Source organism: Phocoena phocoena, chromosome 7, assembly GCF_963924675.1.
Source record: "Phocoena phocoena chromosome 7, mPhoPho1.1, whole genome shotgun sequence".
Lineage (NCBI taxonomy): Eukaryota > Metazoa > Chordata > Mammalia > Artiodactyla > Phocoenidae > Phocoena > Phocoena phocoena.
Window position 1 is genome coordinate 88,862,286 of NC_089225.1, and position 25,702 is coordinate 88,887,987.

Here is a 25,702-nt window from a genome sequence, read left to right on the forward strand (position 1 = left end):
CACCAGGGATTCCTCACCTACCTTATCAGTACCCATCCTGAGGGCTCAGAAATGGATGAGTGTTAAAGCCTAGGCTATGCAAAGGGACAAAAGCCATTTGTTCTAAGAATAATCACTGGATAATACCTTCTCAGGAACCAGCATTTCTATGGAAAGCTTAGCGATTTTGCCATATAGCAGCCCTCCCTCCCTTTTTAAACAAGTAGAATGCTCTACTATTTAGTGAAAAGATCAACATCTAGATAGATAGGAAGGAAAATATCTTATGGCTTGTACCAAGCAGCCAACGCTTTATAAAGCATAGTCATTGCAAAGTAAGTAAAACACAAATCAAAATTTAGAAGGTCAGTCAGAAAGGGTGGACTCAAATCCTAGGTCATAATGTATTTACACACAGAAATCTCATTTCCGGATCTTACACTAATCCCAAAGAAGAAACAAATATACATAAGTAGTTCCAAAACATACTAGCTTATTTGGAGAAAACAAACTTTTTGTTAGCTTATCTTGAAATAACTTTCAAATCAGAATTTTCATATAATGACCATCACATTTCAGAAGTTTTCGATAAAGATGTTGGATTATAGAGCCTGGATGCTCTACTAACAAAAAGAGGCAAATTTGAAAGTATGTTTATCTCTAGTTTAAATAAGCACTGTGAATTTGAAAAAGGGTGTTTAGGTCCCTAGCCCAGTTGGCAACTCTTGCAATTTTTGCCCTGGAAGCATATAGTTATATTTTTGTCCCCTTTCATAATCAACCACTTAGAGAAAAGCAAAGTCATAAAACTGTCATAAAAAAAAATTCTAAAGAGAAGAGGTGGAGGTCAATATCCAGCGATAAGCATGTATTTATCTACATTTAGTTTTTTTTAAACATTTTTAGAACTGTAACAGATGGTTGTATTCATAAGCTTTAGTAAGAATACGACTGCCTCCAAGTTCTGAAATATATGCATATATGCCCTCAAAATACTGTACATATATCACCTGTCCTCCCTTTAGGATAAACTGAAGTTAATTTAGATTTCCCTGGATATTTTAAAATAAAAGTAAATAATAAAAAAGGAACTGAATTAAAGACATATTCTGAAAAAAAAATCAACTAAATCAAGTACACAGTTTGACTCTATTGTTACTTTAGCCCAGGTATGATATACATACAGAAAGGCTCATGCAGTGAGTTGCACTGGGGGGACTTTCCTCTTACAGTTCAAATGCAGGAAACCTGGCTTTCGTGGGCACTAGGAGGTCAGCCAAGAAATAAATTGTTCCAGCCATTCCTGAAGGAGAAGAAAGAGGCACAAGTTATTACACTAAATGATGATGTATTATAGACTGGCTTCATTTTGTAGCATAAACAATATTATGATATTAACTTAAATGATTTAAACGAAGTGGGCACCTGTTTATATATGTTGCAGCTCGTTAGACAAGATCACGAGTGAGAGGCTCAGCCCCTTTACCCAGGTGGAAGACAGGAGGCAAAGCGGAGCCAGACAAGTTCAAGGCATGGCCCTGCCATTTACCATATGTGAGCTCCTTCACCGTGGCCCCATTTACCTGTCTGAGCCTCAGGAACCTCATCTGTGACATGAGGATAATAATGTATATTTTTGCTGCGATGATTTATGATAACATCTGCAAAATGCCCAGCATGTGCCTGGCTCCATAAACAGTAGTCACCATAATAACTACTACTATTGGGTCCATCGTGGTCTGTGTGCTAACTGATTTTTAATACTGAGTTATTGTATTAGGAAATAAAGAAGCAGTTTAAGAAATAACCATGAAATTAATTTGTTGACAAAACTCAAATTAAGATACATTAATTACTAAGCAGAGAAGCAGATGCTGATATTATAAGGCAAATAAGTAATGTGTGAAAAATACCTTCGAAGAGGGAGAAGGGGGTGTCTGGTGTTCTGCATCCATGTTCTCCATAATCTAAGCACCATTCAGCGAACTGAAAATGAGACCAAGTTAAATTACTGAAGTGATTTCTTCTACAGACCCCTAAAAGTTGACAGAGATTGTCTCTAACATTTACTCTGAAAAGTCAAAAACTATCTTCAAGGCAGAGAAAGGGGCTGATGCAGAGAAAAGAGAGTACGAATGAAGCATGGGAGGAATTTAATGAGCTGTCTGAGCCATCTCCAAGGTTATCAGAGAAGAAAGAAAGGAACAAAACCACCTTACATCTCCCAGCACTCTTCCAACCCCACCACAAATGCAGCTGAGTAGATTTATGTCGTTTTAAAAAAAAAAAAAAAACAACTAATTCAACTGAATAGCTTTTTAAATTTTTATTTTTTGATTAAAACTTTTTTTCTTCCACAGCAAAACATTTAATGACACATGGGTAGTCCAAAGTTCTAAATAACCAACTAAGGCAGTCCTGTTTATAGAACTGCCCCACCAATGCCCTCTTCTCTCATTTTCTTTTCTTTTCCTTTTTTAAAAAATTTTTATTGGAGTATGGTTGCTTTACAATGTCGTGTTAGCCTCCACTGCACAACAAAATGAATCAGCCATACACAGACAGATATCCCCTCCCTTTTGGACTTCCCTCCCATTTAGGTTACCACAGTGCATTAGGAAGAGTTCCCTGTGCTATACAGCATGTTCCCATCAGTTGTCTATTTTATACATAGTATCAATAATGTGTATGTGTCAATCCCAGTCTCCCAATTCCTCCCACCCCACCCCTTCCCCCCTTGGTACCCATACATTTGTTCTCTACGTCTGTGTCTCTATTTCTGCCTTGCAAATACGATCGTCTGTACCATTTTTCTAGATTCCACATATATGCGTTATTATATGATATTTGCTTTTCTCTTTCTGACTTACTTCACTCTGTATGACACTCTCTAGGTCCATCCACATCTCTACAAATGACCAACTGAATAGCTTTTGAAGGTTTTTCTTAAACTGTGTTTGTTCTATAGACTTATGGTTTAAAAAAATGAATGAATTAAATCAGATTAACTAGAGACACTTCTACAGCCTCCTGTGCAAAGGTGCGTTCTGTTCAGCGGTTCTGACTCCTACCTTACAGGCCCTGTACAGGTACTTCGCGTCCTGCGTGAGGTTGTACAGCGACAGGAAGGCGTAGGCATTCCCTGCAGCGCCGTGGCACAGCCCGTACCCCTTCTTCAGCAAGCCATACTGCCAGATCACATCAGCACACTGATAGGCATCATTGAGATACCGTTCCTTTTTGAACACCTGCAGAGTCAAGGGACATAGTTTTATTACAAGGGATAGAAAAGAAACCTCCACTGACCTTCCTTCCTGATAGGAGAGAAAGGGAGACAGGGTAAGGGAGGAGACAGGGAGGTGCCTCGGCAAGAAAGGTAGGAATACAGAGACAGAGAGATGTGTTTTATCGGTGGGGACAAATTACAAGAATTCACTAGTTTTTTTTTTTTGTTGTTTTTAAATACATAACTGGGCATGACCTTGTCTGCATGGTGTAAGTTTTATACGTATGTATGTTTGCGTATGCGGTTGTTATTGGTGAAGTAGCTTTATTTACTTGCAACTTACTGTTATCGTTAGTCAATTTCCAAAGAATAAACACTGTCTTTTCTGTAACAATGATACCCTTCACTACTAGAAAGTTTCTTTATACACTGGAGAAGAAACTGTTTATCAAATTGATTACAAAAACTGATTTGATTATAAAACACTATACTTTTCAGAAAAATAGATACATCTTAACAATCTGTTGTGGCCTCCTATATCTTGATCAAAGGTTTAAAAATATTATTATTATTATTATTATTTTTGGCCACACTGCATGGCTTGTGGCATCTTAGTTCTCTGACCAGGGATGGAACCTGTGCCCCCTAGAGTGGAAGGATGGAGTCCCAACCACTGGACCGCTTGGGAATTCCTGACATTTTTAATATCTCATTTCAGTAGAGAAGTAGAATAAGACAGTTTAAAAATTTGTGCATTATATTTAACTTCCTGAAGGCAAAATCTGATATACTAAACGCTTACTTAGACCATGAGATGCCAGTCCCTATTTAGAGTCTATAGATTTGTAATTTGTAGAACGGGCACCAATGAACATAGATATCTTGGTTTACTTCCATTTTTTTCCCCTCAAAGAAAAACCTTTTCTTCTTCGATTATGGCTCTGTCATAGCATGCTTTTTAGAAGTGATATTTGAATTTTTAAAATTATGGTAAAATACAGATATAAAAGTTACCATCTTAATCATTTAAAGTGGACCATTCAGTGGTATTAATTACATTCCCAGTGTTGTATAACCATCACCATTATCTATTTCCAAATTTTTTTCAACATTCCAAACAGAAACTTCGTACCCATTAAGCAATAATTCTCACCCTCCCAGCCCCTAGTAACTTTTATTCTACTCTCTATGAATTTGCCTGTTCTAGATACCTCATGTTAACCATCACATCATATAAGTGGAATCCTACAGTATTTGTCCTTTTGGATATGGCTTACTTCGCTTGGCATAATGTTTACAAGGTTCATGCATGTTGTAGTATGGATCAGAAGTTAATTCTTTTTTATGGCTAAATAATATTCCATTGTATGCATACACCATATTTTGTCCATCCATTCATCTGTTGATAGACACTTGGATTGTTTCTACTTTTTGGCTACTGTGAGTAATGCTGCTATGGAACACTGCTGTACAAGTATCTGTTTGAAACCTTGTTTCTACTTCTTTTGGGTATATATACCTAGGAGTGGAATTGCTGGATCATATGTTAATTGTGTTTCATTTTTTGAGGAACTGCCAAACTGCTTTCTACAGTAGCTTTACCATTTTACATCCCACCAGCAATGCCCAAGGAGATTCCTTCTATTTTTAATTGAGCTCCTGGGATATTTATCTTGGCTCTGCCACTGATGCTAATCTTGGCTCCTCTACCTGTCCGTGAAGCAGTCCCCTGTTCTATGAAATAATGTGTGCTGTGGTACAGATGGATACTGTGAAAATGAATTATAATGCATACAGCAAAGTGATTTTAGGTCCAACAAATGCTTTGTCTATATATTGTTCAAGAATTATACAGAAAACTAATTTAAATTACAGAATTTTATATTATGTTTTCCAATTTATTTCTAAAAACGAGAAAATTCACGGTACCTTATAGGCCTGAATGAGCATGTAGATTACCCCAGGAGAACCGTGGCACCAGTGGACTAGCAGATCCCGAGTATCGTCCACACAAGGAGGGTAATTGCCGGAAGGGAATTTCAGCTGGCAGACATAGTCTACACTGGGCTTGACCAAACTATGTAACTTCCCATGGCTCACTTGAAGGCTGGGCTAAAAACAAGAAAGGGAATTATCAGTTCTGCGGAAACAAACAGACCTTCCTAAGGCTCAGGGATGAGTTTTGAATAAGAAGGAAAACATGACCAAAATGAACTGAAAGTCATGAAGAGGTTCTGGATTCCATCCAATTTTTTTACCTATTGGTCCAAACTAAAATTAGGCTATCAGTTAATACTTGGAGCCTTATGTACGTATTTTTTTTCGATATTTATTGTTATCTATATACATATGAATAATTTTCCAAAGCCAATGCTTAAGAATGTGAGTGTATGAGAAGTTTTCTAAGGTTCTGATACCTTAAATACACTTTAAAGACCACAAAGAGATGCATTAGACAAACCAGGCACAACTTGCATTTAGAGAAGTGATAGGTGATATTTCCAATAGGAGAGGATGCTAACAAGTTGGGAGACCTGGGATCTAGATCCCGAATTGGTGTGATTCTAGATTAAGCCTTTCTGCAAAAAATTTGGGACTGATACTTATGAAGGATTATTTTGATACAACAATGTATGGATTTATAGGACTCGTTGCCATATGGCATATGAGCCTTCATTTTTGATACAATTTTTAGTTTCTCCTTTTGGTCCTGATCTTAATTCAATGCACCTCACACTTCTTTAAACAACAAATTCAGTCTTGTCTTTGCCAGGCAGGGGGCGAGTACCTGGGATGAGAGGGAGGCAGTGCTGTGAAGCACAGGCAGAGGCGGCAGGGAACGAGGAGATACCGACCATAAGGCGCTCACAGATACCGAACACGCAACGAAGTTCTTTAGGGCACATTTAGATTTCACTTTACCCAAAGAATATTGTTCAAGCTCAGTTTAAAATGCTAGAGTTGAATGACTGGATTCTCCTCAAACTTGCAGAAGTTATCCAAAATGGCCTAAAAATAATGTTTTATGTTGATACATAGGCACCTACCAGAATGTACTTTTAGGATTAAAAATTAAATCATTTCAAATAGATAATTATGTGCAAATGGAAAATTCAATACTTGGGTTTCCAGGTTTCTTACTACAACCAACACATGGAGGCAGAGGGTAAGACACCTGATGATCTGCTTCAAAGAAAGGTCATGAGGCCATCCAGTCATTAACATGTATGATTCTAATTCACCTTGAAACTTCAAGGTTTTTCTTCTTTCCCGAAAACTTTCAAGAATCTATATTTACTTCTGGAAATAGAGAGCCAACGAGGGAGTGTGCCAGAAAAGTAAAGGAATTTAAGTCTGAATTGTCAAAAGCCCTAATTATAAAACTCTGAATTGAGAAGTGCAGAATAAACACAGGAGCTGGTCTCCTACCGCCACTAACATTCAAAGAGTGACTCTGCATTGAAAAGCAATAATAACCCTGTTTTTCAGCTTTGTTGTCCTTGTTTAGTTATAGGGAGAGGATAGGTCTGATGTTGATTTTGCATTATTATAGCCAGCTACTCAACCAGCTATTGGTATTTATATCCAACCACTCTGGTAGAACATATCAATGAAACACTTTTCTTTATGCCACATTGTACTTTGGGCAGTTGAGGGGGGCACCTTTACCATCATTAAAAATTCAATATTCTTTTACCATGAATTCTTATTCTTACACAAAGTGCCGATTTCTCCTTAAGGAGAGTTAAACAAGCCCCTGGAAATGATGCTCTCATGAGAAGCCCTCTTCTGACCTCCCTTTCCAGGTTTTGCTTGATGCAGTAAACTCTATTTGCCCTTAGTCTATTTGGCTTTGGCTGATGTCCCCCAATAGTTTTAGATCCGAAGAACCGTTGAGCATGGCATATTCAGCTATTTTTCAGGTAAGTTACACAAAATCCACCGAAAAGGCTCCTTAGTTTTGCTCTCTAACTGAGCTTTAGGCAGCATATTCTCCTTTGTTTTCTACTGATTTTGTTCTTACTCCTGAAATTTGTTTCAATGGGTTGTGCCTTATAGTGTGGAATAATACTAATTCAAGGCATCTGCTGAAAGAGAAGAGCAGAGCAGAAGGCACTTCATCTAGAAGAACAGGTCAAAACACTTTAGTCTGCACAAGCGGCATGAGGTGGGCAAGTGTGCTCACCTACAAATCAGTCATCTCAAAGCACACTGGCTTTTATGTTTACACACTTTAAATGTACTTTCACAAGCACTGTCCCTGTTTACCTAGGCCAGGTGATTACCAGGAGAGTGATGCAATGGTTGGCAGAATGAAAAAGTAGAGCTGGAGCACCTGTCTTCTCACCCTAGGTAGTACAGTCAGGAATCACATTCTAGCTCCATCATCATCCCCTCTTACCTGCATCAGGTAGTAATAAATTCCTGCCAGGCCATGAGCGGCCCCCACGTAGTATTCTTGGTACCATTCATACAACAGTGGAGTCTTTCCTGTGAAGTTTCTCTTTCTAGCTAGGTCTTCTCCAGAGGTTAAGACTGTTTCACAAATCTGCAGGGAGAAATTGACCGAAATAAGGAAAGAATTAGAATGGCGCCAAGGAACTTTTTGCTAAGAGGTACTGGAGAACATGGCAAATTCGACACCACCTGATGGCCATGGACGGGCACAGTTTGCTTCTGTACTCAGAGAAGCACATGGGATTATTCTGCCTAAAAGAGGGAGAGTCTGGAAGATTTTGAACTCTTTCTACTACAGCTCACAAGAATTCACCTGTCAAAGGAAAGCAAAGCTCCTTCAGATACGAGAGGAACACCTGCACCTTGGAGGTGAAATCTGCCCCGTATTTTCCTCTGAATGGCCTCTAAACTCTCAAATGGAGCAGCTGGACTTCTTAGTCCAAGTCACTCTCTATACAGTTTCCAACAGCACTCCAAGTGAAGCTGCTGCTTCTCTGATCATGCCTGACCTTCAGAGGTTAAGATACACCTTACCTTCCAGCTACCTGGGATGTGCCAACCAGGGAAACAAAACCAATAGTTTAGGCCGATAGTAGGTGGGATCCTAAAAAGACTCCAAAAAGCACAAAAACGCGGTACCTGCTGAATATGGCTTTGAGGAATCTTTTCCACTCCAAAGTTCTTATTCACAAAGAGAAGAGCACAGATGTAGCCCATTCGTCCATAGAGCATTTCATTTGGAGCATGGGGATCAATCTTATTTAGGTGAATTAGCCTGGGAATAAAAATACATGCTTAAGATAATGTAAAAGGGACCAGGCAGAGATATATACTTAAAAATGATATGTTTTAAAACAACACACACAAATATATATATAGTTATATATATACACATATATGGAATTATATTATTTTAAATATATAATAATAAAATATTTAAATATACTTACATATTATAACCTATATATTGTTATACTTTAAATACTAAGAGGGCTGGGCCAGACCACAAAGGGTAATAATCGGGGTTCAAAGATGAACCATCAACTACATTTCTTTTCTTCAGCCCACAATGGAACTGACAAATAAGAAGTCCAAAGAATGAAGGAATACATGAGTGTGGCTGGGACCACCTGCAGCCTCCCTAGCCCCTCATGGTGGCATGCTCTGAGACCAGTAGTTGGGGTCAGAGAAGCCAAGACCTACTGGCTATTATAACATTCAGTCTGAGGAAAGGACTAAGGCAACACTCAAAGGGCCTATTTCCATAAAATGAAATGCCCGCTGCACCCCAGTTATCTCCTTGCTTGATTTATTTCTTAAAATGTCATCTGGCCTAGCTGAAGTGTTTGTATAGCAGCCTGAGTTACCACAAACGGTAGCACATACCGACAGCACAAAGGGATCAGTCGGTCTCCCAGCTATTACTCCTTCTCTTTGGAAATAACCATGATTACCAGTATCTTGTATATTCCTAGAACTATTGTATGCACATATACGAATACATATACTTATTTATAAACATATTTCCCCAAGTGTTTTGTGGCTTTGTTATTTAACAATACATCTCGACAACCATTCCTTAGCATTACATACAGAGTGATCTCATTCTTTATCACGGTTGTACAGTATTCCACTGAATGAATGTATTATAATTTATTAGCTCCCTATTGATAGACTCAGTTAAACTTCTCAAAAAAAAAAAAAGTTGTTTTCGGTTCTGGTTCCAGGTCAGGTGGAGTAACTAAGCATATGCCAACCTGCCTCTCCCAGTCAGTATATGTAGCTCCAAAACCTAGAGAGAATGTGTGAAGCTGCTACTGAGAACCCTGAAAACTAACCAGTAGCTGGCAGAATGAGGATGACCAGAATCCGAAGTACTGCCAAATCAGTGGTGAGTTTACCACATTTTCCCCTCTGGTATTTCCCTGGCCTGAACTCAGTGCCGCCTGAAACCTGGAAGTGGGCATGAAAGTGCTGACAGAGACAGTCCCGGAAAGAGCCCTTTAGGTTTTTTTTTTTTTGCGGTACGCAGAGAGGCCTCTCACTGCTGTGGCCTCTCCTGTTGTGGAGCACAGGCTCCGGGCGCGCAGGCTCAGTGGCCATGGCTCACGGGCCCAGCCGCTCCGTGGCATGTGGGATCTTCCCAGACCGGGGCACAAACCCGTGTCCCCTGCATCGGCAGGTGGACTCTCAACCACTGCGCCACCAGGGAAGCCCCAGCCCTTTAGTTTTATCTCAAGAAAGACCAGGAAGGGGAACTCTTAATATCAGAGAGAGTGGGTAAAACACCTCATTCTTCTTTATTTGCATTTTTCTGTTCTTTCACTCCCTAGGCCACAGGCAATCTCATGGTGGCAGCAGAAGCCAAGGCAACAGGAGCCAAAACTCTGAGGGAGGGACCTGTCCTCATTGACTGGAGGGGCTGTGGTCCCAGGGGTGAGGGGGTGAGGGAAGGCCCATTGCCTCACTTCTCCTTCTAGCCTCCCCATCACTTGACTCCCAAGATGCAGGCACATTCGTGGGAAGTGTGTGCCTGAGTAGGATAACCAAAGCCTCAGATTTCTATCCAGAGAACCAACAAGGGAAGTACCAGGGAACCAGAAAGTAGGTGGAGCTCACAGAGGGATAAGAGCTCAGGGACGCGACTGTACTTGCAGTCTGAACTCTGAGAATGAACCTTTTTTTTTTGGTCGGGGCGGGGGGGGGGGGGCAGGAAATATGATAGGTAGGGAAAATGTCCTTGCTATTCTACATTTTTCATCACATACATTTTTCATGAAATTTTGAAAGCACATCCCAGTTATCCTTCAGTTATTCTATAAATTCAATATGAGACCATTTAAATTATTAAAACAATTTAATTTTTTGTGAAACTGGACAAAATGATATTGGTATACTATAAAAGTATGGGGGGGTAGAGTCAGGGAATTTCTGGAAAAGAGTAGTAATGAGAGGACATTAGCCTTACCAAAAAAATGACCTTGTCACCGGGTAGTTTATGACACTAAACATGCTATTTAATCTCTATACTTTTAAGTTTCTCATCTATAAAATGAATGGTCCCTTCTGATTTAAAAATGTATTTTTAAAGTAGTTACGTATAAACGATGCCTGTGTATGTATATTATTTAACTTTATATACTAAGAATGGTTAATAAGCATTTGAAGTATCAAAAATCATATCCCTGGAGTGATTGGTTATATCTGAAGTATTCTAGTAAGGAATCAACATTCAGAGAGACTTGGCACTTCAAATAACTTTATCAAAATTTACACCAGAGGATTTGATAGTAAGTGTAGTAAGGAATGTTAGAAAATGGATTTCATTGGTGGAATGAGTGGTGAAGATGGGTGGGACATCTGGGAGATGGTACGGGCTCTAGCACCGTTTGATGAGTAAGATCTAAGAAGGGTCAAAGGATGATGTGGCTTTCTCTGAGCCACAAGAACAGGGCAGAGGACCAATCGTGTGTGTGTGTGTGTGTGTGTGTGTGTGTGTGTGTGTCTTCTTCCTAATAAATGTTTGTACATTTGGTAGAGTTTGGTTAACTGCTTGTGCCTTCATTTACTCAGTGGTAAGGTGATAGCTGAGAGGGTATACAGCCCCTACCTCTAATCTCTGGAGGCAACCAATATCTACAAACAAGAAAACAAAAACCTAACAATTGCTACCACCAGGCTATATACATCAGTAGGTAGAGTCCTAACTCTGAAAGGAAGGTACTTGTGAAAGAGAAAACAATCCTCCTCTCCCAACCCCTCCCTCCCCACTTCCACAAGCCTGTGGTGGGAGGGGAACACTTAGGCTTAAAAAAATGAAGAAGACATGTTTAAATAAGCAGAATGAGATGATTTTAGTGAGTAAAAAGGGCTTACAGTTATGAAACAATGACTGAGAAAAAGTTATGAAAGCATCCTTAAGGGAACTTACTCCCCAACAGGAAAGAGGGGTTTGAAAAAGCTTGGCTGGTTGCAGTTACTGACAAAGTTAAATTTGTCCATATTATATCTCAACAAATGGAGGCATCTCAATCAAATTGGTTAAATATGCAAATGTTGGCTCATGCATTTTTCTCTATTACAAACACAGGCATTTAACTCACAGTGGAACAGTGGTTATGTTAGGAATAGGGACACAGTGGTCAGAGGTTGCTTTCAATTTGTAATACCTTGATTGACTTTTTCCCTCCCCGGTGCCAACAGAGTTATCTGGGTGGTTATGGACCACTTTTTTCTACTTCAATACTACACACACACACACACACACACACACACACAAACAATACCCCTAATATTTTTAAATAACTTAATAACATTTATTAAGAAAAATTCTATTTTTTTCTCACACCAGAACTGGCAGCTCGGTAATGTTGAGAACTTAATAAAATCTGTTACTAGATACAAACTTAACTGTTGTAGTAAACAAAATGAACATCTCAGAGTTTTCATAAGAATTTATTATCGAGTTTTAATATAAATGTATCAAACTGTATAGAATTTAGAGATAGAAAAGCACTCTTGATTTTTGTAAAGGGTATTGAAAGAACTATTCAAAGAGGGAAATGACTATCAATTTTTTAAACAAACACTGCTCTATGGGAGTTACTAAAAACAATTATTGCATATTGCATTAACTCCAATGATGTTCTCACCTAAATAAAATGTGTTTGAACCACTGAATTAGAAAACACCATTCCTTTATTTGCCAGTGCTATGACCTGCATTACCACTAGGTGGCGATATATAATTAGCATACCAATTATTTTGCAACCAAACACATTTGCATCCGGGAAGTTGATAGCAGGTACCTTTCAAATACTCGAAAATAAAGTATTGTTCAGTGCATCTCATTATAATAATACTTAAGAAGGAAGTATTCCATTTTTTCTGGATTTAAATTCATTAAAACTCATTAGTTGCATGTATCTAACCCAGGGTTCATAGTGCACTATTTACAATAGCCAAGACATGGAAGCAACCAAGCAACCTAAGAGTCCAGTGACAGATGAATGGATAAAGAAGATGTGGTATATATACACAATGGAATACTACTCAGCCATAAAAAAGAATGAAATAATGCCATTTGCAGCAACATGGCTGGACCTAGAGATTATTATTATAAATGAAGTAAGTCAGACAGAGAAGGACAAATATCATATGATATCACTTATATATGGAATTTAAAAAAATGATAAAATGAACTTATTTACAAAACAGAAACAGTCTCACAGACAGAGAAAACAAACTTATGGTTACCAAAGGGGAAAGGGTGGGGGGAGGGATTAATTAGGAGTTTGGGATTAAAATATACACCCTACTACATATAAAATAGATAATCAACAAGGACCTACTAGGTAGCACAGGGAACTGTACTCAATATCTTATAATAACCTATAACAGAAAAGATTCTAAAAAAGAATATATATATATATGTTATATATATATAACTGAATCACTTTATTGTACACCTGAAACACAATATTGTAAATCAACCGTATTTCAATAAACGTTAAAAACAAAGTCAGAAAGAGAAAGACAAAGGAAAAAAACTGTTGGTACGTTCCCTAAAAAAATAAAAAATAAAACTTATTAGTTGGATCTGACAATTACTAAAAGCAGGACTTTAAATCCATGTTTTACATGCTATATTCTTAAGATAAAATGAAGAAATGACAGCATTTATCAATCAAATGGTTATTTTATGTTTTCAGAAACTCTCAAACCCGTATCATTGCAGCTCCATTTATTTGTTTTGCTATGCTGATATTAATAGCAACTGATCTTTAGAAGAGGCAAGTCACTGAAGGAAGAAAAAAGATATAAAAACAGGATAATTCTGTTCCACTCCTAGCAATATTTCCCCAGGGTGTTACTGGGAGAGTTTTTGCCTTTTGTCATCAAAAGTTTGTAACTTTTTAAAAAGAAGTCCTTTTCTTACTCATCACACTACAAAAGAGACAGGTTATAACATTTTCTGACCAGAAAGCCAAAGTGCTTCATCACTCTAAGCGCTGGCCCAAAAGCACGCTATATGCTATAGTCACTTAACTGGGCACAAAACAGGCAATGCTCTTTATTTGTGTAGTGACACCAGCTATCTCTATATAGAAGGAAGGGAGAAAACAGACAGTATAAATCAAGCAGTAGGAAGAACTAGTGCTATTTATTATCTTCCCCAACACTTGCTTCAGACAACTGCAGGACAATTTGAACATGATCGCACACACATGCATACACACTCCTTTTGGGGAGTCACAGACCCCTCCAAGAAAAGTGTAATAAATGTTCTCTCCATGTTGAATGCAGTTTGGGGGTTTTCTATATACCTCTGGAAGCCCTAAGATTCTCAAAATTCCAAAGCGAAGAACCCCTACCCTAGGGAAACTGATTTCTTTGGATTTCAGTTTGTCTAAGGATTAGACTTTCATTAATCCCAAAGGTCCTTTTGGTTTCTAAAACTCAAGATTATGATTCTGAAAGACCACTATATTAAGCAAATACAGGAATGGTAAGATGAAATACTATGCTGGCAGTAGAGCACAACACAGACACCACACAGAGAATATAAGTGTCTGTGATATAAAAGGGCTGTGTGATGTGAGGAAAAAGGTGAGGTAGAAAGTAAAACAAGTAAGTAGGTTTATTAAATAATTGATGACATCAAGTAATGTTGGATTTCCTGAAGCTGAACTGAAAAGACTTAGAAATTTTTCCCTTAAAAGGGAGGAGATGTGAAAGTAATTTACAAATAATTCTTTTTTTCTTTCTGGTCTGCCATGAACTCTAGAAATCTAAAAAATTAAATCTGCATCCACAAACAGGCTATTTCCTATCATATTTCTACATTTTATATTTTTAACCTTAGCAAGTCTATAAATAAAATACTGTTGAAATGTAATAAAAAAAGATATAAATAAGAAAAACACCTTCAATAGCAAGGTATCAAAAAAAAAAGAAATTTTAGTTTACTCTCTTAAGAGTGTTTTATAATAAACCAGTATTAATATATGGTATTATTCCCCAAAGAGTGTTAGAACCACAGGCCTGAAGATGTCCTGAGGAAAAAGGGCTGCCTACATGACAAGCGTGGCAAATTCTGTTCCCTAGAGTCCCCTGGGTTTCCCCCAAGTATAAAAGCTACTGAACACTCTGAGCAGTCAGTAAAGGCACATATGTAACTTTGTTTAATTAGTGTTTCCCCACTGTGTCTGAACACACAACTCTTGTTTTCATTTAATACCTATTAACATTCTTCACATACCAAACTATTATTATTTGGCTGTACATATTTTGAGAGAGGCTGGCATTATAATAATAGACTATAAAGGCCACTACAATTTATTTTTATGAAAGTTAAGAGTGATTCATTGAATGAGACTTGCTTGTGAACCTCTAAAGCAGAGGGATCCTCAACAAATAAAATCAGAAATGATAATGCTATTCTAACAGTAATTTATAAGAATGAATAGTGGGAATCAAAAACCATGGTTAACTCAGAGATGATCACTAATTAAAATGTTGCCAGACCCACTTAAAAAATGGGCTAAACTTTAACAGACACTTCACCAAAGAAGATATACAAATGGCAAATAAGTATATGAAAAGATGCCCCGAGACATATGTCATCAGAGAAATGCAAATTAAGCTGACAATGAGATACGAGTACACATCTATTAAAATGGCCAAAATCTGGAACACTGACAACACCAAATGCTGACAAAGATGTGGAGCAACAGGAACTCTCATTCACTGTTGCTGGGAATGCAAAATAGCACAGCCACTTTTGAAGACAGTTTGTAAGTTTCTCCTAAAACTAAACATAGTCTTACCATACAATCCAGCAATCATGCTCCTTGGTATTTACCAGAAAGAGCTGGAAACTTATGTCCACACAAAAACCTGCAAATGGATGTTTTTAACAGCTTTGTTTATAATTGCCAGAACTTGGAATAAACTAAGGTGTCCTTCAGTAGGTGAATGAATACATAAACTGTGGTACATCCAAACAATGGAATATTGTTCAGCTCTAAAAAAAAAAAGTGAGCTATCAAGCCATGAAAAGCCATGGAGAAATCTAAATGCATATTACTAAGTGAAAGAAGCCAATCTGAAAAGGCTACATACTATACGATTCCAACTCTGTGACATTCTGGAAAAGGCAAAACTGTGGAGACAGTAAAAAGACCAATAGTTGCTAGGGGTTAGGAAGAAGAGAGAAGGGATTAATAGGCAGAGCGCAGAAGATTTTTAGGGCAGTGAAACTACTCTGTATGATACTATAATGTTGGATACATGTCATTACACATTTATCCAAACCCATGAAATGTACAATGCCAAGAGTGAACTACAGACTTTGGGTGATTATGATGTGTCAATGCAGGTTTATCGATTGCAGCAAGTGTACTCTGGTGGAGGATGTTGATAACAGGGGAGGCTATGCATGTGTGGGTCAGGGGGTGTATGGGAAATCTCTGTACCTTCCTCTCAATTTTGCTGTGAATTGAAAACTGCTCTAAAAAGTCAAGTCTATTAAACAACAAAACAAAGGAATCTCTGCTGTAATTGCAACTATCTGCATGTTAGCATACTTATGGGGAGCCTAACAGCACGGCATGAAGAGTTGCATGGCAGCCAGATTTCTTAGTAGGATTCTGAAAGAGCGTTCAGTAAATTCTACTAAAGCAAAAACTGTAGTTTATTTGTACAAAAGTTTCATAATTCTTCATGATTCACAAAATTCTAGTGGGTTGCCCTGATTTACATTAAAAATGAAAATCTGGATTTGCATGTCATTTGCCTGTAAGCAAAGCAGTTTTGATTCTGTGTTCCCTTCGGAGGCCTCTCTTAGCCCACTGCAGCACGTGCACCATGTTTCTTCAAATTATTGATCCTGGAGAGCACCTTGGATTAGTAATCACATGATTAGGCTTTTGATCTCATTTATGCTAAGGAACTGATGTTTGATCTGGAACATTTCAGTGTCATTTTATCTTTTTTTAAAAAATTTTTAAATTTAATTTATTTATTTTTTGGCTGCGTTGGGTATTCCTTGCTGCACGTGGGTTTTCTCTAGTTGTGGCGAGTGGGGACTACTCTTGGTTGCGGTGTGCGGGCTTCTTCTGTTGCGGAGCACAGGCTCTAGGGCGTGCGGGCTTCAGTAGTTGTGGCTTGTGGGCTCTAGAGTGCAGGCTCAGTAGTTGTGGCACATGGGCTTAGTTGCTCCTCAGCATGTGGGATCTTCCCGGACCAGGGCTCAAACCCGTGTCCCCGGCCTTGGCAGGCGAATTCTTAACCACTGCGCCACCAGGGAAGCCCAGTGTCATTATACCTTGCAATAAAACAAGGATTATAATGGTTGTTCGTTAACTACAACTCAGGAATAATGTGATTGATCAAATGACAGCAGTAAGATTTACTGCTGAGAGAAAAGTAAATTCAATAAAGTGTTCTTTTGCTAACACACACAGAATTAAGGCATAATGTTTAGATAACAATTCTCAGAAAGAAACATGATTACCGGGTGATGCAGTCTTCTGCCCGCTTCTCATTGTTCATCTTGTGATGCACCACAGCAGCCACTGCCAGGGGACCCCCATCCCCACAAAGGAAGGTGATGGAATGCTTGGTCAAACAGTTCAGACTCTGCTTTACATAGTCATGTGCCTTCTGTAGGTAGGCAGGGTCCCCAAACACATCATAGAGGTGTAAGTAAAGCACAGCAATACCTGAAAAGCAAAAAGAAAATCATGTACAGATGAGGAGAGAGCAGTTGACTGTATTATTTTGGTGTACTGTCTACTCAGCAGTGTTGATTTTTGATAAGCTATAACAAATACGTAAATTATCTGGAAGTTCAGACGACCTTAGTCTAGACTCAGCTTTATTACTAAGCAGCTCTAAGAACAGTAGGCAGACACTTCCTTGTTCTCAGTTTCCTCATCATTACAACTCTAAATTAAAATAGGAACTCTAAGAACTCTAAACCCAAGTTTAATATTAATCCCTATTGCACTCTTGGCTGTTGTGCTGATGTATTCTTTTTGATGGTTAAAATAATAGGTAATCAACCTTTGGTAAATAATAACCTATTTATTTTACAAATAATAATTTATGTAATTAATAATAAACAAGAAATGTTTGTTCTTATGAGCTAAAGAAATTCAAAGACTAGGGAATGAAAAACTAGATTTTTCTTTATATAGAAGATCATTTTTTGCATGAGAAGACAGGTAGAGTAACCAAATCCTCTATCCCAGTATTGTTCCAGGCAGGGGATTATAAGAAAACTATTAAGTTATTTGAGATCTAAGAAAATATATTCAGTTTCCCAGTTTTTCTTTTCACTGTCAAGGACCCAGCCACTTGAGGAACTATACTAACTAGAAAAGCTGCCAATGCCTTTTGCTTTGGGCTTTACTTGATTTGCTTCTTATCCTACTCTTGAAGCCTGCTATGTGTAATTGAGGCCTTGTCTGCATGTCCTCATACCAAATGCCTGCCACAGTAGATAGAGCCTTTCTTCTGAAGCTGACTAGTCTCAGGGCAGACTCAAGGATGTGGGGTAGGGAGCCTGCCTTCCTGCAGCATTTCCAGAAACTCATTTCTCCCCTTAAAGTACATTTTCCATCTCATTTACCAGTTTTAGAAGACACTGAACCTCTGTCTAAATCTAAATTCACAGAGCCAATCTCTTTATGGATTTCAATGCAGTAAAAATGCAGTTTGCAAAATTACTTTTCACTGTACTGAGGACAATTTTAAATTTAGATAGTTTTCTTATCTTGCATGGGTAATTTCCAAAGCTTTGTGCTATAGACAATTCAATTTCACATGTATATTAAGGCCAAATTTTCATTTTCTGCCAAAGTTAATAACCTTGTCTGTTCTTTCAAAGTGACTTGGTGTTAGTATTTCTACAAGCTGCTGATCAGATGTACCAATACTTAAGCTTTGTAGACATAAGTGTACAAAACCTGTACGTGGGTAAGAAAAAAAATTCTGCTTTTCACAAATGATCAATGTCAAGAGATTCTTCTAGAATTAGGTCCTTAATAGGCTTCATCTCCATCCATACCAGGCATCTGCAGGCAGTCCGTTTAAATTGTTACCCTTTCATTTTGCCCTCCTGTTCCCATCACTGCCTGTACTCCCCTAATTAAGTTATGTAGGCACCGAGGCCAGATAATGACATGACTGAGATCTGAGAAAATAAAAAGTGATTAAATACAAGCCCAATGATGGTTTTCCTTTTCAGACCTTTGTCTCTTATTATCAACAATTCCTCTTGGCCTAAACATTTAACAAACAAAACCCATTAAGGTGTGCAATTTTAAGGTCTGATGAATTTCTCAAGAAAAGCAGGTAATCATTTCTCAAGTCTCACAATATTTCATTTAGATGAAATTTTTTTTTTCTTTTTGATCAGCAGAGAATTAGCTTTCCATCACCTCAGGTTCTATTTCTCTCTGTCTTTTCATTCTGGGCCTCTGTGTCTGCATATTTTGATGAAGCAATCTTCTGTAGGTTGTAGTTTACAGTGCCTACCTTCTTCCCTGCTACAAGACACTAAAGGATGAAAAGGGTTTCAAGTGAGGAGTGCCTCCTGGACAACCTATTACAAATCAGTCTAGGTCAGGAAAATAAGACAAAATGCCTAAGTCAAAGACATTTAATGCCTCATCAATGTTTTATACCCCAGGTGGCCTAATTTAGTAATAGAAAAAATGGGGGAATTGCCTGTGACCAAATATCTTGAACTTGATTATTATGATCTTCTAACCTTCGACAATATTCACGCATATAACAACACCTTTGCATAAATACTGAAGGCTGAGCGATAACTGGCAAGGTGGGAAATAAAAACACAACTTCAAGGGCTCTGCAGGGTAAACTCATCCAGTCCTTATGTGTACTCACAACCGTGGCCTCAGTCCATGCTTTTAAAAACTCTTTTCAAAATGTAATTTTTCTCAAAATAAATTTGTTCTTCATGGAAGAAGTCAAACAGTACTATAAGGCTTAATATGCACTTGCATTCTCCTGCCCCAGTCTATTCCTGTCTCCCAGAAGCAACCACTTTCAATCATTTTATCTATTTCCTCTAATATCTGCCTCCATATTTCTAATAATATGCTATGTACTTTCTCTTGATTTTTCTTTATCAGTTATTTTTGATTCACATCCCACTCTGGAAGATAAGGATTTAGCTCTTATAATAGACACTGCTAAGTGGTCCCCCCAAATCTATCTCCCTCTTCTCTAAACAATACTGCCCTGGATTTTAGCTAGGCACATGGCGGCCCAGAACAGTCTCCTTTGCAGATGGGTATGGCCATGTGCATGGGTAAGTTCTGACCAGTAAGACACAGTGGGAATAATGGGGGTAAATTCAGAAAATGTTCTTGAAGGGAGGGGACCTGCCATTTCTTCCTTCCTGGCTGGAATGCAGATGTGATGGTGTAGCTGGGGCAGCCATTTTAGACCATGACGTGGCAGCTCTGTGAGGAGGATGGTAAAGCATCAAGATCAAAGAAGCTTAGAACCCGAAGGACTGTGAAGCTGCCACACACTGACTGCCTTACACAAGACAGAAATTCTGTTGTGTTAAAGCCACTGTTATTTTAGGTGCACTCCCCTTATGCTAGTAAGCCTACTCCTGAAGAATACAGCTCTCTTCAAAGCTGGGGAGGTAGGCTGAAGATAGACCACATAGGGTCTTATAAACCAGCTCAGGATTATGGGTTTTATTTGAAAAGCACCATTCAAGAGCATAATTAAATTTGTGTTTTTAAAAGTTCACCGTAATTGGACTGTAGGGTTTGAAAAGAGTATCTGGCACAGTGGATGCAGGAGGAGCAATTTCAGGAGCACAAGCGAGAGACAAGAGTAGCTGCAGCAGAGATGACGTGAGACTGAACTGGAAAGATACTTGTCTTGGAAGGTAAAAGTCAACAGAACCTGGTGGGGAACGACTGAGAGGGAGATACCAAGATGACTCCCAGATGCCTAACTTCAACAGCTAGATGGGCAATGGTGTCATCCTCTGAGATGGCAAACGCCTCTAGGGGAGGGCCAGGTTTGGGAGGGAAGATTACAGTTGTATCCATTCGTAAACTCATCTCCAAATACGATTCCAGTCCCTAAAGGACATTTGATATAATGAGAAAGAATGTTTCTTACTGGCTTCTAGGATAACCACCATCAAAACTGGTCATGAGGCTCAATACAGGATGATGAACGGAGTTTAAACTTTTTAATGCTTTTTTTCTTTAATCACAGAATATGTTACTTAATCAAGAATATTCTTGGGCTTAAATTTGAGCAGCAGATAAAATGTCCTTCTATACTGTTTGCTAAGCAAAAGGTAGACTAATCAAGATTTGCTTCCTTCTTCTACCCCTTTCACCTCTTTTTCTAGACCAGAAAAGATTGAAATGAGATTTAAAATTGATTGAATTTAATTGTAAAAATATACTCCAAATTGTTTTAGACTTCAGAATTATTTTGTTAAAAAAATGGAAGACCACCCTACCTTTTATGAATCTGGATGAAGTTTGACATTTTCATTGATATAAAATTTAAGTTAAATATTCTTCTATTTTTTAGCTGGTCCACTCCATGATAATGACTGTCACAAAGCCATGAAAACTCATGCTTTTGGTCTTAATTTTACTATCTTGTTAGATTTGCTCATATATATGACTTAAACATTCTATTTAAAAAAGGAAATAATCCACCTGAAGAGAGATATGCTGAGAAATCAGAAAAGCAAAATCGAATCCATTATTTTCCCATTAATTCTCAAGTCATTAAAGGTGACTTTACAATAAATATTTGGGATAATATCCTAATTCTGTTAAGTAATGAGTACTTTCCTTCAGGAACAAGAGATTATTCCTACTCTGGATGATGTCTTACTTTATTTCCCAGAGGGTATAGGAAAGTTGTTATAGGGATATCATCTCTATTTTACATGCAAAACCAGACAAATTTAAGTAATATCAGTAAAGTACCATTTAGAATTAAGCATGTGAAGTCAGTAATTGTTTTAGAAATGGTATGTTAATTCCGTAGTTATTCACAGCCTTGGAAGCTGACTTGGTGGAGAAGGAACAGACAAGTGGGCAGAGTATCTGCTCTATCCCAGGGGAAAAAAAACACCATCAGGAAGTAGTTATGGGTGGGGTGTGGACTGAAAGGGGAGCTTCATTTGTGGGAAGCCCGAAATGGAGCAACTGCAGAGAGTACTCCCAGCACGTGGAATTATCTGAGCAAATCCACGTGGACAAGAAGACTAGAGGATGACCTGGTTAGGCTGGACTCCTTGGGGGTTCAAATTATTAAAAACTAGACATAGAAATTTAGATCTGATGTTAATTAACTGTCAGTTTATGTAGAGGAGGAGTATTCAAAAACAGCATCTTTCAAAGATAAATTTGGCTACATGTGTTAGTCCAGGTCCTCTAGGATGGGACTGAATATATAGGACTTTATTAGAGACATATATAACATGAAGAGTACTGCAGGGCACCATACCAGCAATTGCATGCTTTGGCTTGGAAGTGACCTCTTCTGGTCCAGGGGTTCCACCCGGAGCCCCTGGACCAGAAGAGGTGCCCTCATCTAACTACAATGAAGTTGAGAGGTCTTGTCCTCCCGGGACCCCAGAAGGAGAGGGACAACCTGATATGGACGAGCACTAGAAGTGTCTAACACGGGGCCTGGCAGGGAGGTGGCAGAAAGAGGGAGCCAAACCTTGGACAGGTCAGGTTTGAGATGTTCATTAGACATCCAAGTGAAGATGTCAAGTAGGCAGCTGGATATATGAGTCTGAGTTCGGGGAAGAGAGGCTGGACAAATGTCCTCCAAAAAATAAGAAAAGAACCTACTTATCTCCTGTGATCTCAGAGGCTGATAGAAACCCAGATATCTATTACTTTGACCTTATAACTCCTGGAGCCTGTTTGGTTGCTCAGAACTGCAGTGTCCAATGTGACAGATTCTAACCATAAGTATCTATAGAAACTTAAGTTAGTTAAAGGTAAACAGATTTAAAATTCAGTTTCTCAGTCATACTGGCCACATTTCAAATGCCTGATAGCCACATGTGGCTAGTGGCTGCTGTATGGACAGCAAAGAAACTATCCATCACAGCAGAATGGTCTAAGGACAGCACTGTTTTGAACACCAGGGACAGATGTCATTCTTTACAAGAAGTTCAGGATGTCCGGCACTGCCTCACAGCTCATCCTATGAATCTGTTGGTTTTGAAATGTTGAAAACTAATTTACTTGAAAGACAAAAACAAATAAAACTTTGCTGTAACAGGAATATGTCCTGGCTTTCAGTATGGAAGCTCTGAACCATATTTTTTCTATTCTGTTTCCTTCTGTAGCTACAATTCTGGGAAGGGAGGGTAAATTGTTTAGGGACACTTCTAAATCTGCAGTTTCCTTACTCAGCTACTTATCCCCAGTAGTACTATAAATATAGCCAGCTGTTGAGAAGTAATTAATACTAAGCCTTTGGATTTCTGAGGGATCATTAGTCCTATTCATCTTGACCAATCAAGACCTCGATGCATCTCAAATGTCTATGGAGATGATACAAATCTCCACAGATGTATGAAGCTCTCAAAGCACTTCTCTGTAATTCTGCATTTTAGAGATTATTCCTTAACATTATTCACTTATTTTACCACCAGCCTACACCGATGTAAAAACCTTTGGTACTTCAGATCTACAAGTTATTTCCTTGTAGGTTAGGTGCTTTTGAAGACTCTCTTCATGTACTCTGGTGGGAAAAATCATGTTCCGATTACGGGTACTGCTGGAGCCACTAAAGATGTTCAGCTAATGCCCAAGAATGGGTCTTAATAGTTTTGAGTGATACGGAGACAAGAACTTCCTAAAGGCGGGGGCATGGGTTGTTCCAACCTAAGTTTCAAATAAACTGTTCCCTAGTTGAAACTTTAAAGGCTCATCAATTAATTTTTTTTCCTTTCAGATTAATGGAAATATAAAAAATGAAAGTTTCCTCTGATTAACCCCATACAGCATGATCACCTGCTTTTTAAGCAGGTTGGTACTTTCTAATGTGCTGTTCTGTAACTGTCTAAATTTTGTTTGTGTTTTGAGTGTGTGTGTTGAGTGTGTTTCCATTTCTTCAACTAAATGACAGGGTCTTCAGGGCAGGATTCCCATTCCTAGTCACTGTAGTTACTCTCCACAAAGCCTGGATGTAAACACTACACCGACTAGTGCATCCAGTCAGTCTTCAGATTAAAGCCGGGCACAGTGCTGGCTTTCCAAATACTCCAGTACTTTTAATACAGGTAACGTGGGGAGGAAACTAGTTGTGACTCCACACCCTTAATTTAATAATATTGGCCCAAAGAAGTGGAAATGTAAATTAAGAAAGGCAAATGAGCACTCTGAAGATGTGTCTTCTTTTCTCTGTTATCTATTTCCAGAGCTAAATAGGAAAAGAGATGAAAATTTAAAAAAAGGAGATATATACCTTCCTCCTTTCTTCCCTCAGTGCCCAACAGTGTACTGCTTTGTAACTGTCAAATTAGGAAGAGCTCCTCGTCTTTTATTCAGACTACCATAATAGGTGATAACTCCTTCAGCATAGTAGTCATTAAGAAGCACGGGTTCAGGAATCACTGCCTGGGATTGAAGCCTAGCTCTGCCACTTCCCAGCTGTGAGATCGTGCCCCACTTACTAAACCTTTCTGTGCCTGAGCATCTTTATTTATAAAATGAAAATAGCAGTAGCTACTCCACAGTTACTGTAAATCATTCTGATCAGTACAATAGTCCCTAGCACATAGTAACTACTCAATAAATGTCCAAACCCCATTAGACTGTGAATCTCCATGAGTGTTGAATGAGTCACTTTGTCTCATCACTGATGCCTGATCTAAAGGGACAAAAAGTACAGAGGGAACCATATTCTTCCTCTTCCCATTTCCTGCCTCTCTCCTCCCTCACTGGCTACTCAGACTGGGGAGAATTAGCAAAGTGTTCCCTATATATGTACCATGTTGAGCTTTCTGGGAGTCTCTCCACATCATGTGCTCTCTCTTCTCAATCATGTTTCTCATGTCATAATCCATTCTTTGGCTGTCCAGATGTTCTTTGAGTCTAGGGAGGTAAATTCAAATCGGGTGCAAGAAGGAAGCCCACTTTATGTCCAGGTCTAAACAGTATGCTCTTTATTCAGCTTTACCAGGTGTAAAGTGAATGTTACGAGCCCTGTCTCATTTCTGAGTTCATGCTCGATTGCATCAGAGGTTGAAGGGAAAGAGATGTGACTGACTCTTTTACATCCTAAAAGACATGAAATGAGTTGGATTCCCACCCTTTCCCCGTTCCACCTAGTTATGTTTGTTATTGTTTTTAGTTTGCTTAGATGATAGCTAAAGTAGTAACAGGAGGCTACTCTCCATTCATTCCTTCATTTGTTCATTCAACAAATATTTATTAAGCACCAACTATGGACCTGGCATTGTATTAACTGCTGAAGTTAATGGAATGAAAATGACAAGACAGGCCTCAGCCTCCTGGTGCTGTCCGTAAAAATCAAATGCTTAGATGTTTTCTTTCTTGACCTCTTCCTACTTCTTCTGATCTGTCTACAAATATTCTCATCCTGCTCTGTGCTTCACCCAAGCACACTGGTGATATCGAAACCCTCTAGATGTTTCAAGCTTGTGTCTCAGCCATTTAAGATTACTGACAGCACAGTGATATCAGCACCATATAAAGTACAGGCACAAAGAAAGCAGGCGACATTCCTGGTGCATTCGTCTGTCTAGCAGTCACTGTGAAGAGCTCTAATAGACCCGGTGTAGATCCATGCCACTGATGCCTTCTGTTTGTCCTAACAGTTTAGTGCTTCTCATAAAGGTGAAGGACACTTGGTCAGGGCTCAAATTAGACAATGAAATGCTGGCTCTGATGAAGAGCTACTTATAAGAATATCAAATTGCAAAGAAAAGACACCTGGCCAGTGCAGTTCCTTTCAAACAAGTCT

General features: G+C 38.6%; 1 protein-coding gene across 1 annotated transcript in view; it reads right to left on the reverse strand.

The window, feature by feature from the left end:
* Positions 1-1,119: 1,119 nt before the first annotated feature.
* LANCL1 (LanC like glutathione S-transferase 1) overlaps positions 1,120-25,702 on the reverse strand; it is a 41,169-nt gene continuing 16,586 nt past the window's right edge. Inside the window, exons 4-10 of the mRNA XM_065880519.1 lie at positions 17,181-17,388; positions 8,303-8,438; positions 7,608-7,754; positions 5,135-5,317; positions 3,051-3,227; positions 1,893-1,965; positions 1,120-1,282 (exon numbers count right to left, since the gene is read on the reverse strand). Coding sequence (XP_065736591.1) covers positions 1,206-1,282; positions 1,893-1,965; positions 3,051-3,227; positions 5,135-5,317; positions 7,608-7,754; positions 8,303-8,438; positions 17,181-17,388 — 1,001 coding nt within the window. The 3' untranslated portion in view covers positions 1,120-1,205. The remainder of the gene's footprint in view (positions 1,283-1,892; positions 1,966-3,050; positions 3,228-5,134; positions 5,318-7,607; positions 7,755-8,302; positions 8,439-17,180; positions 17,389-25,702) is intronic.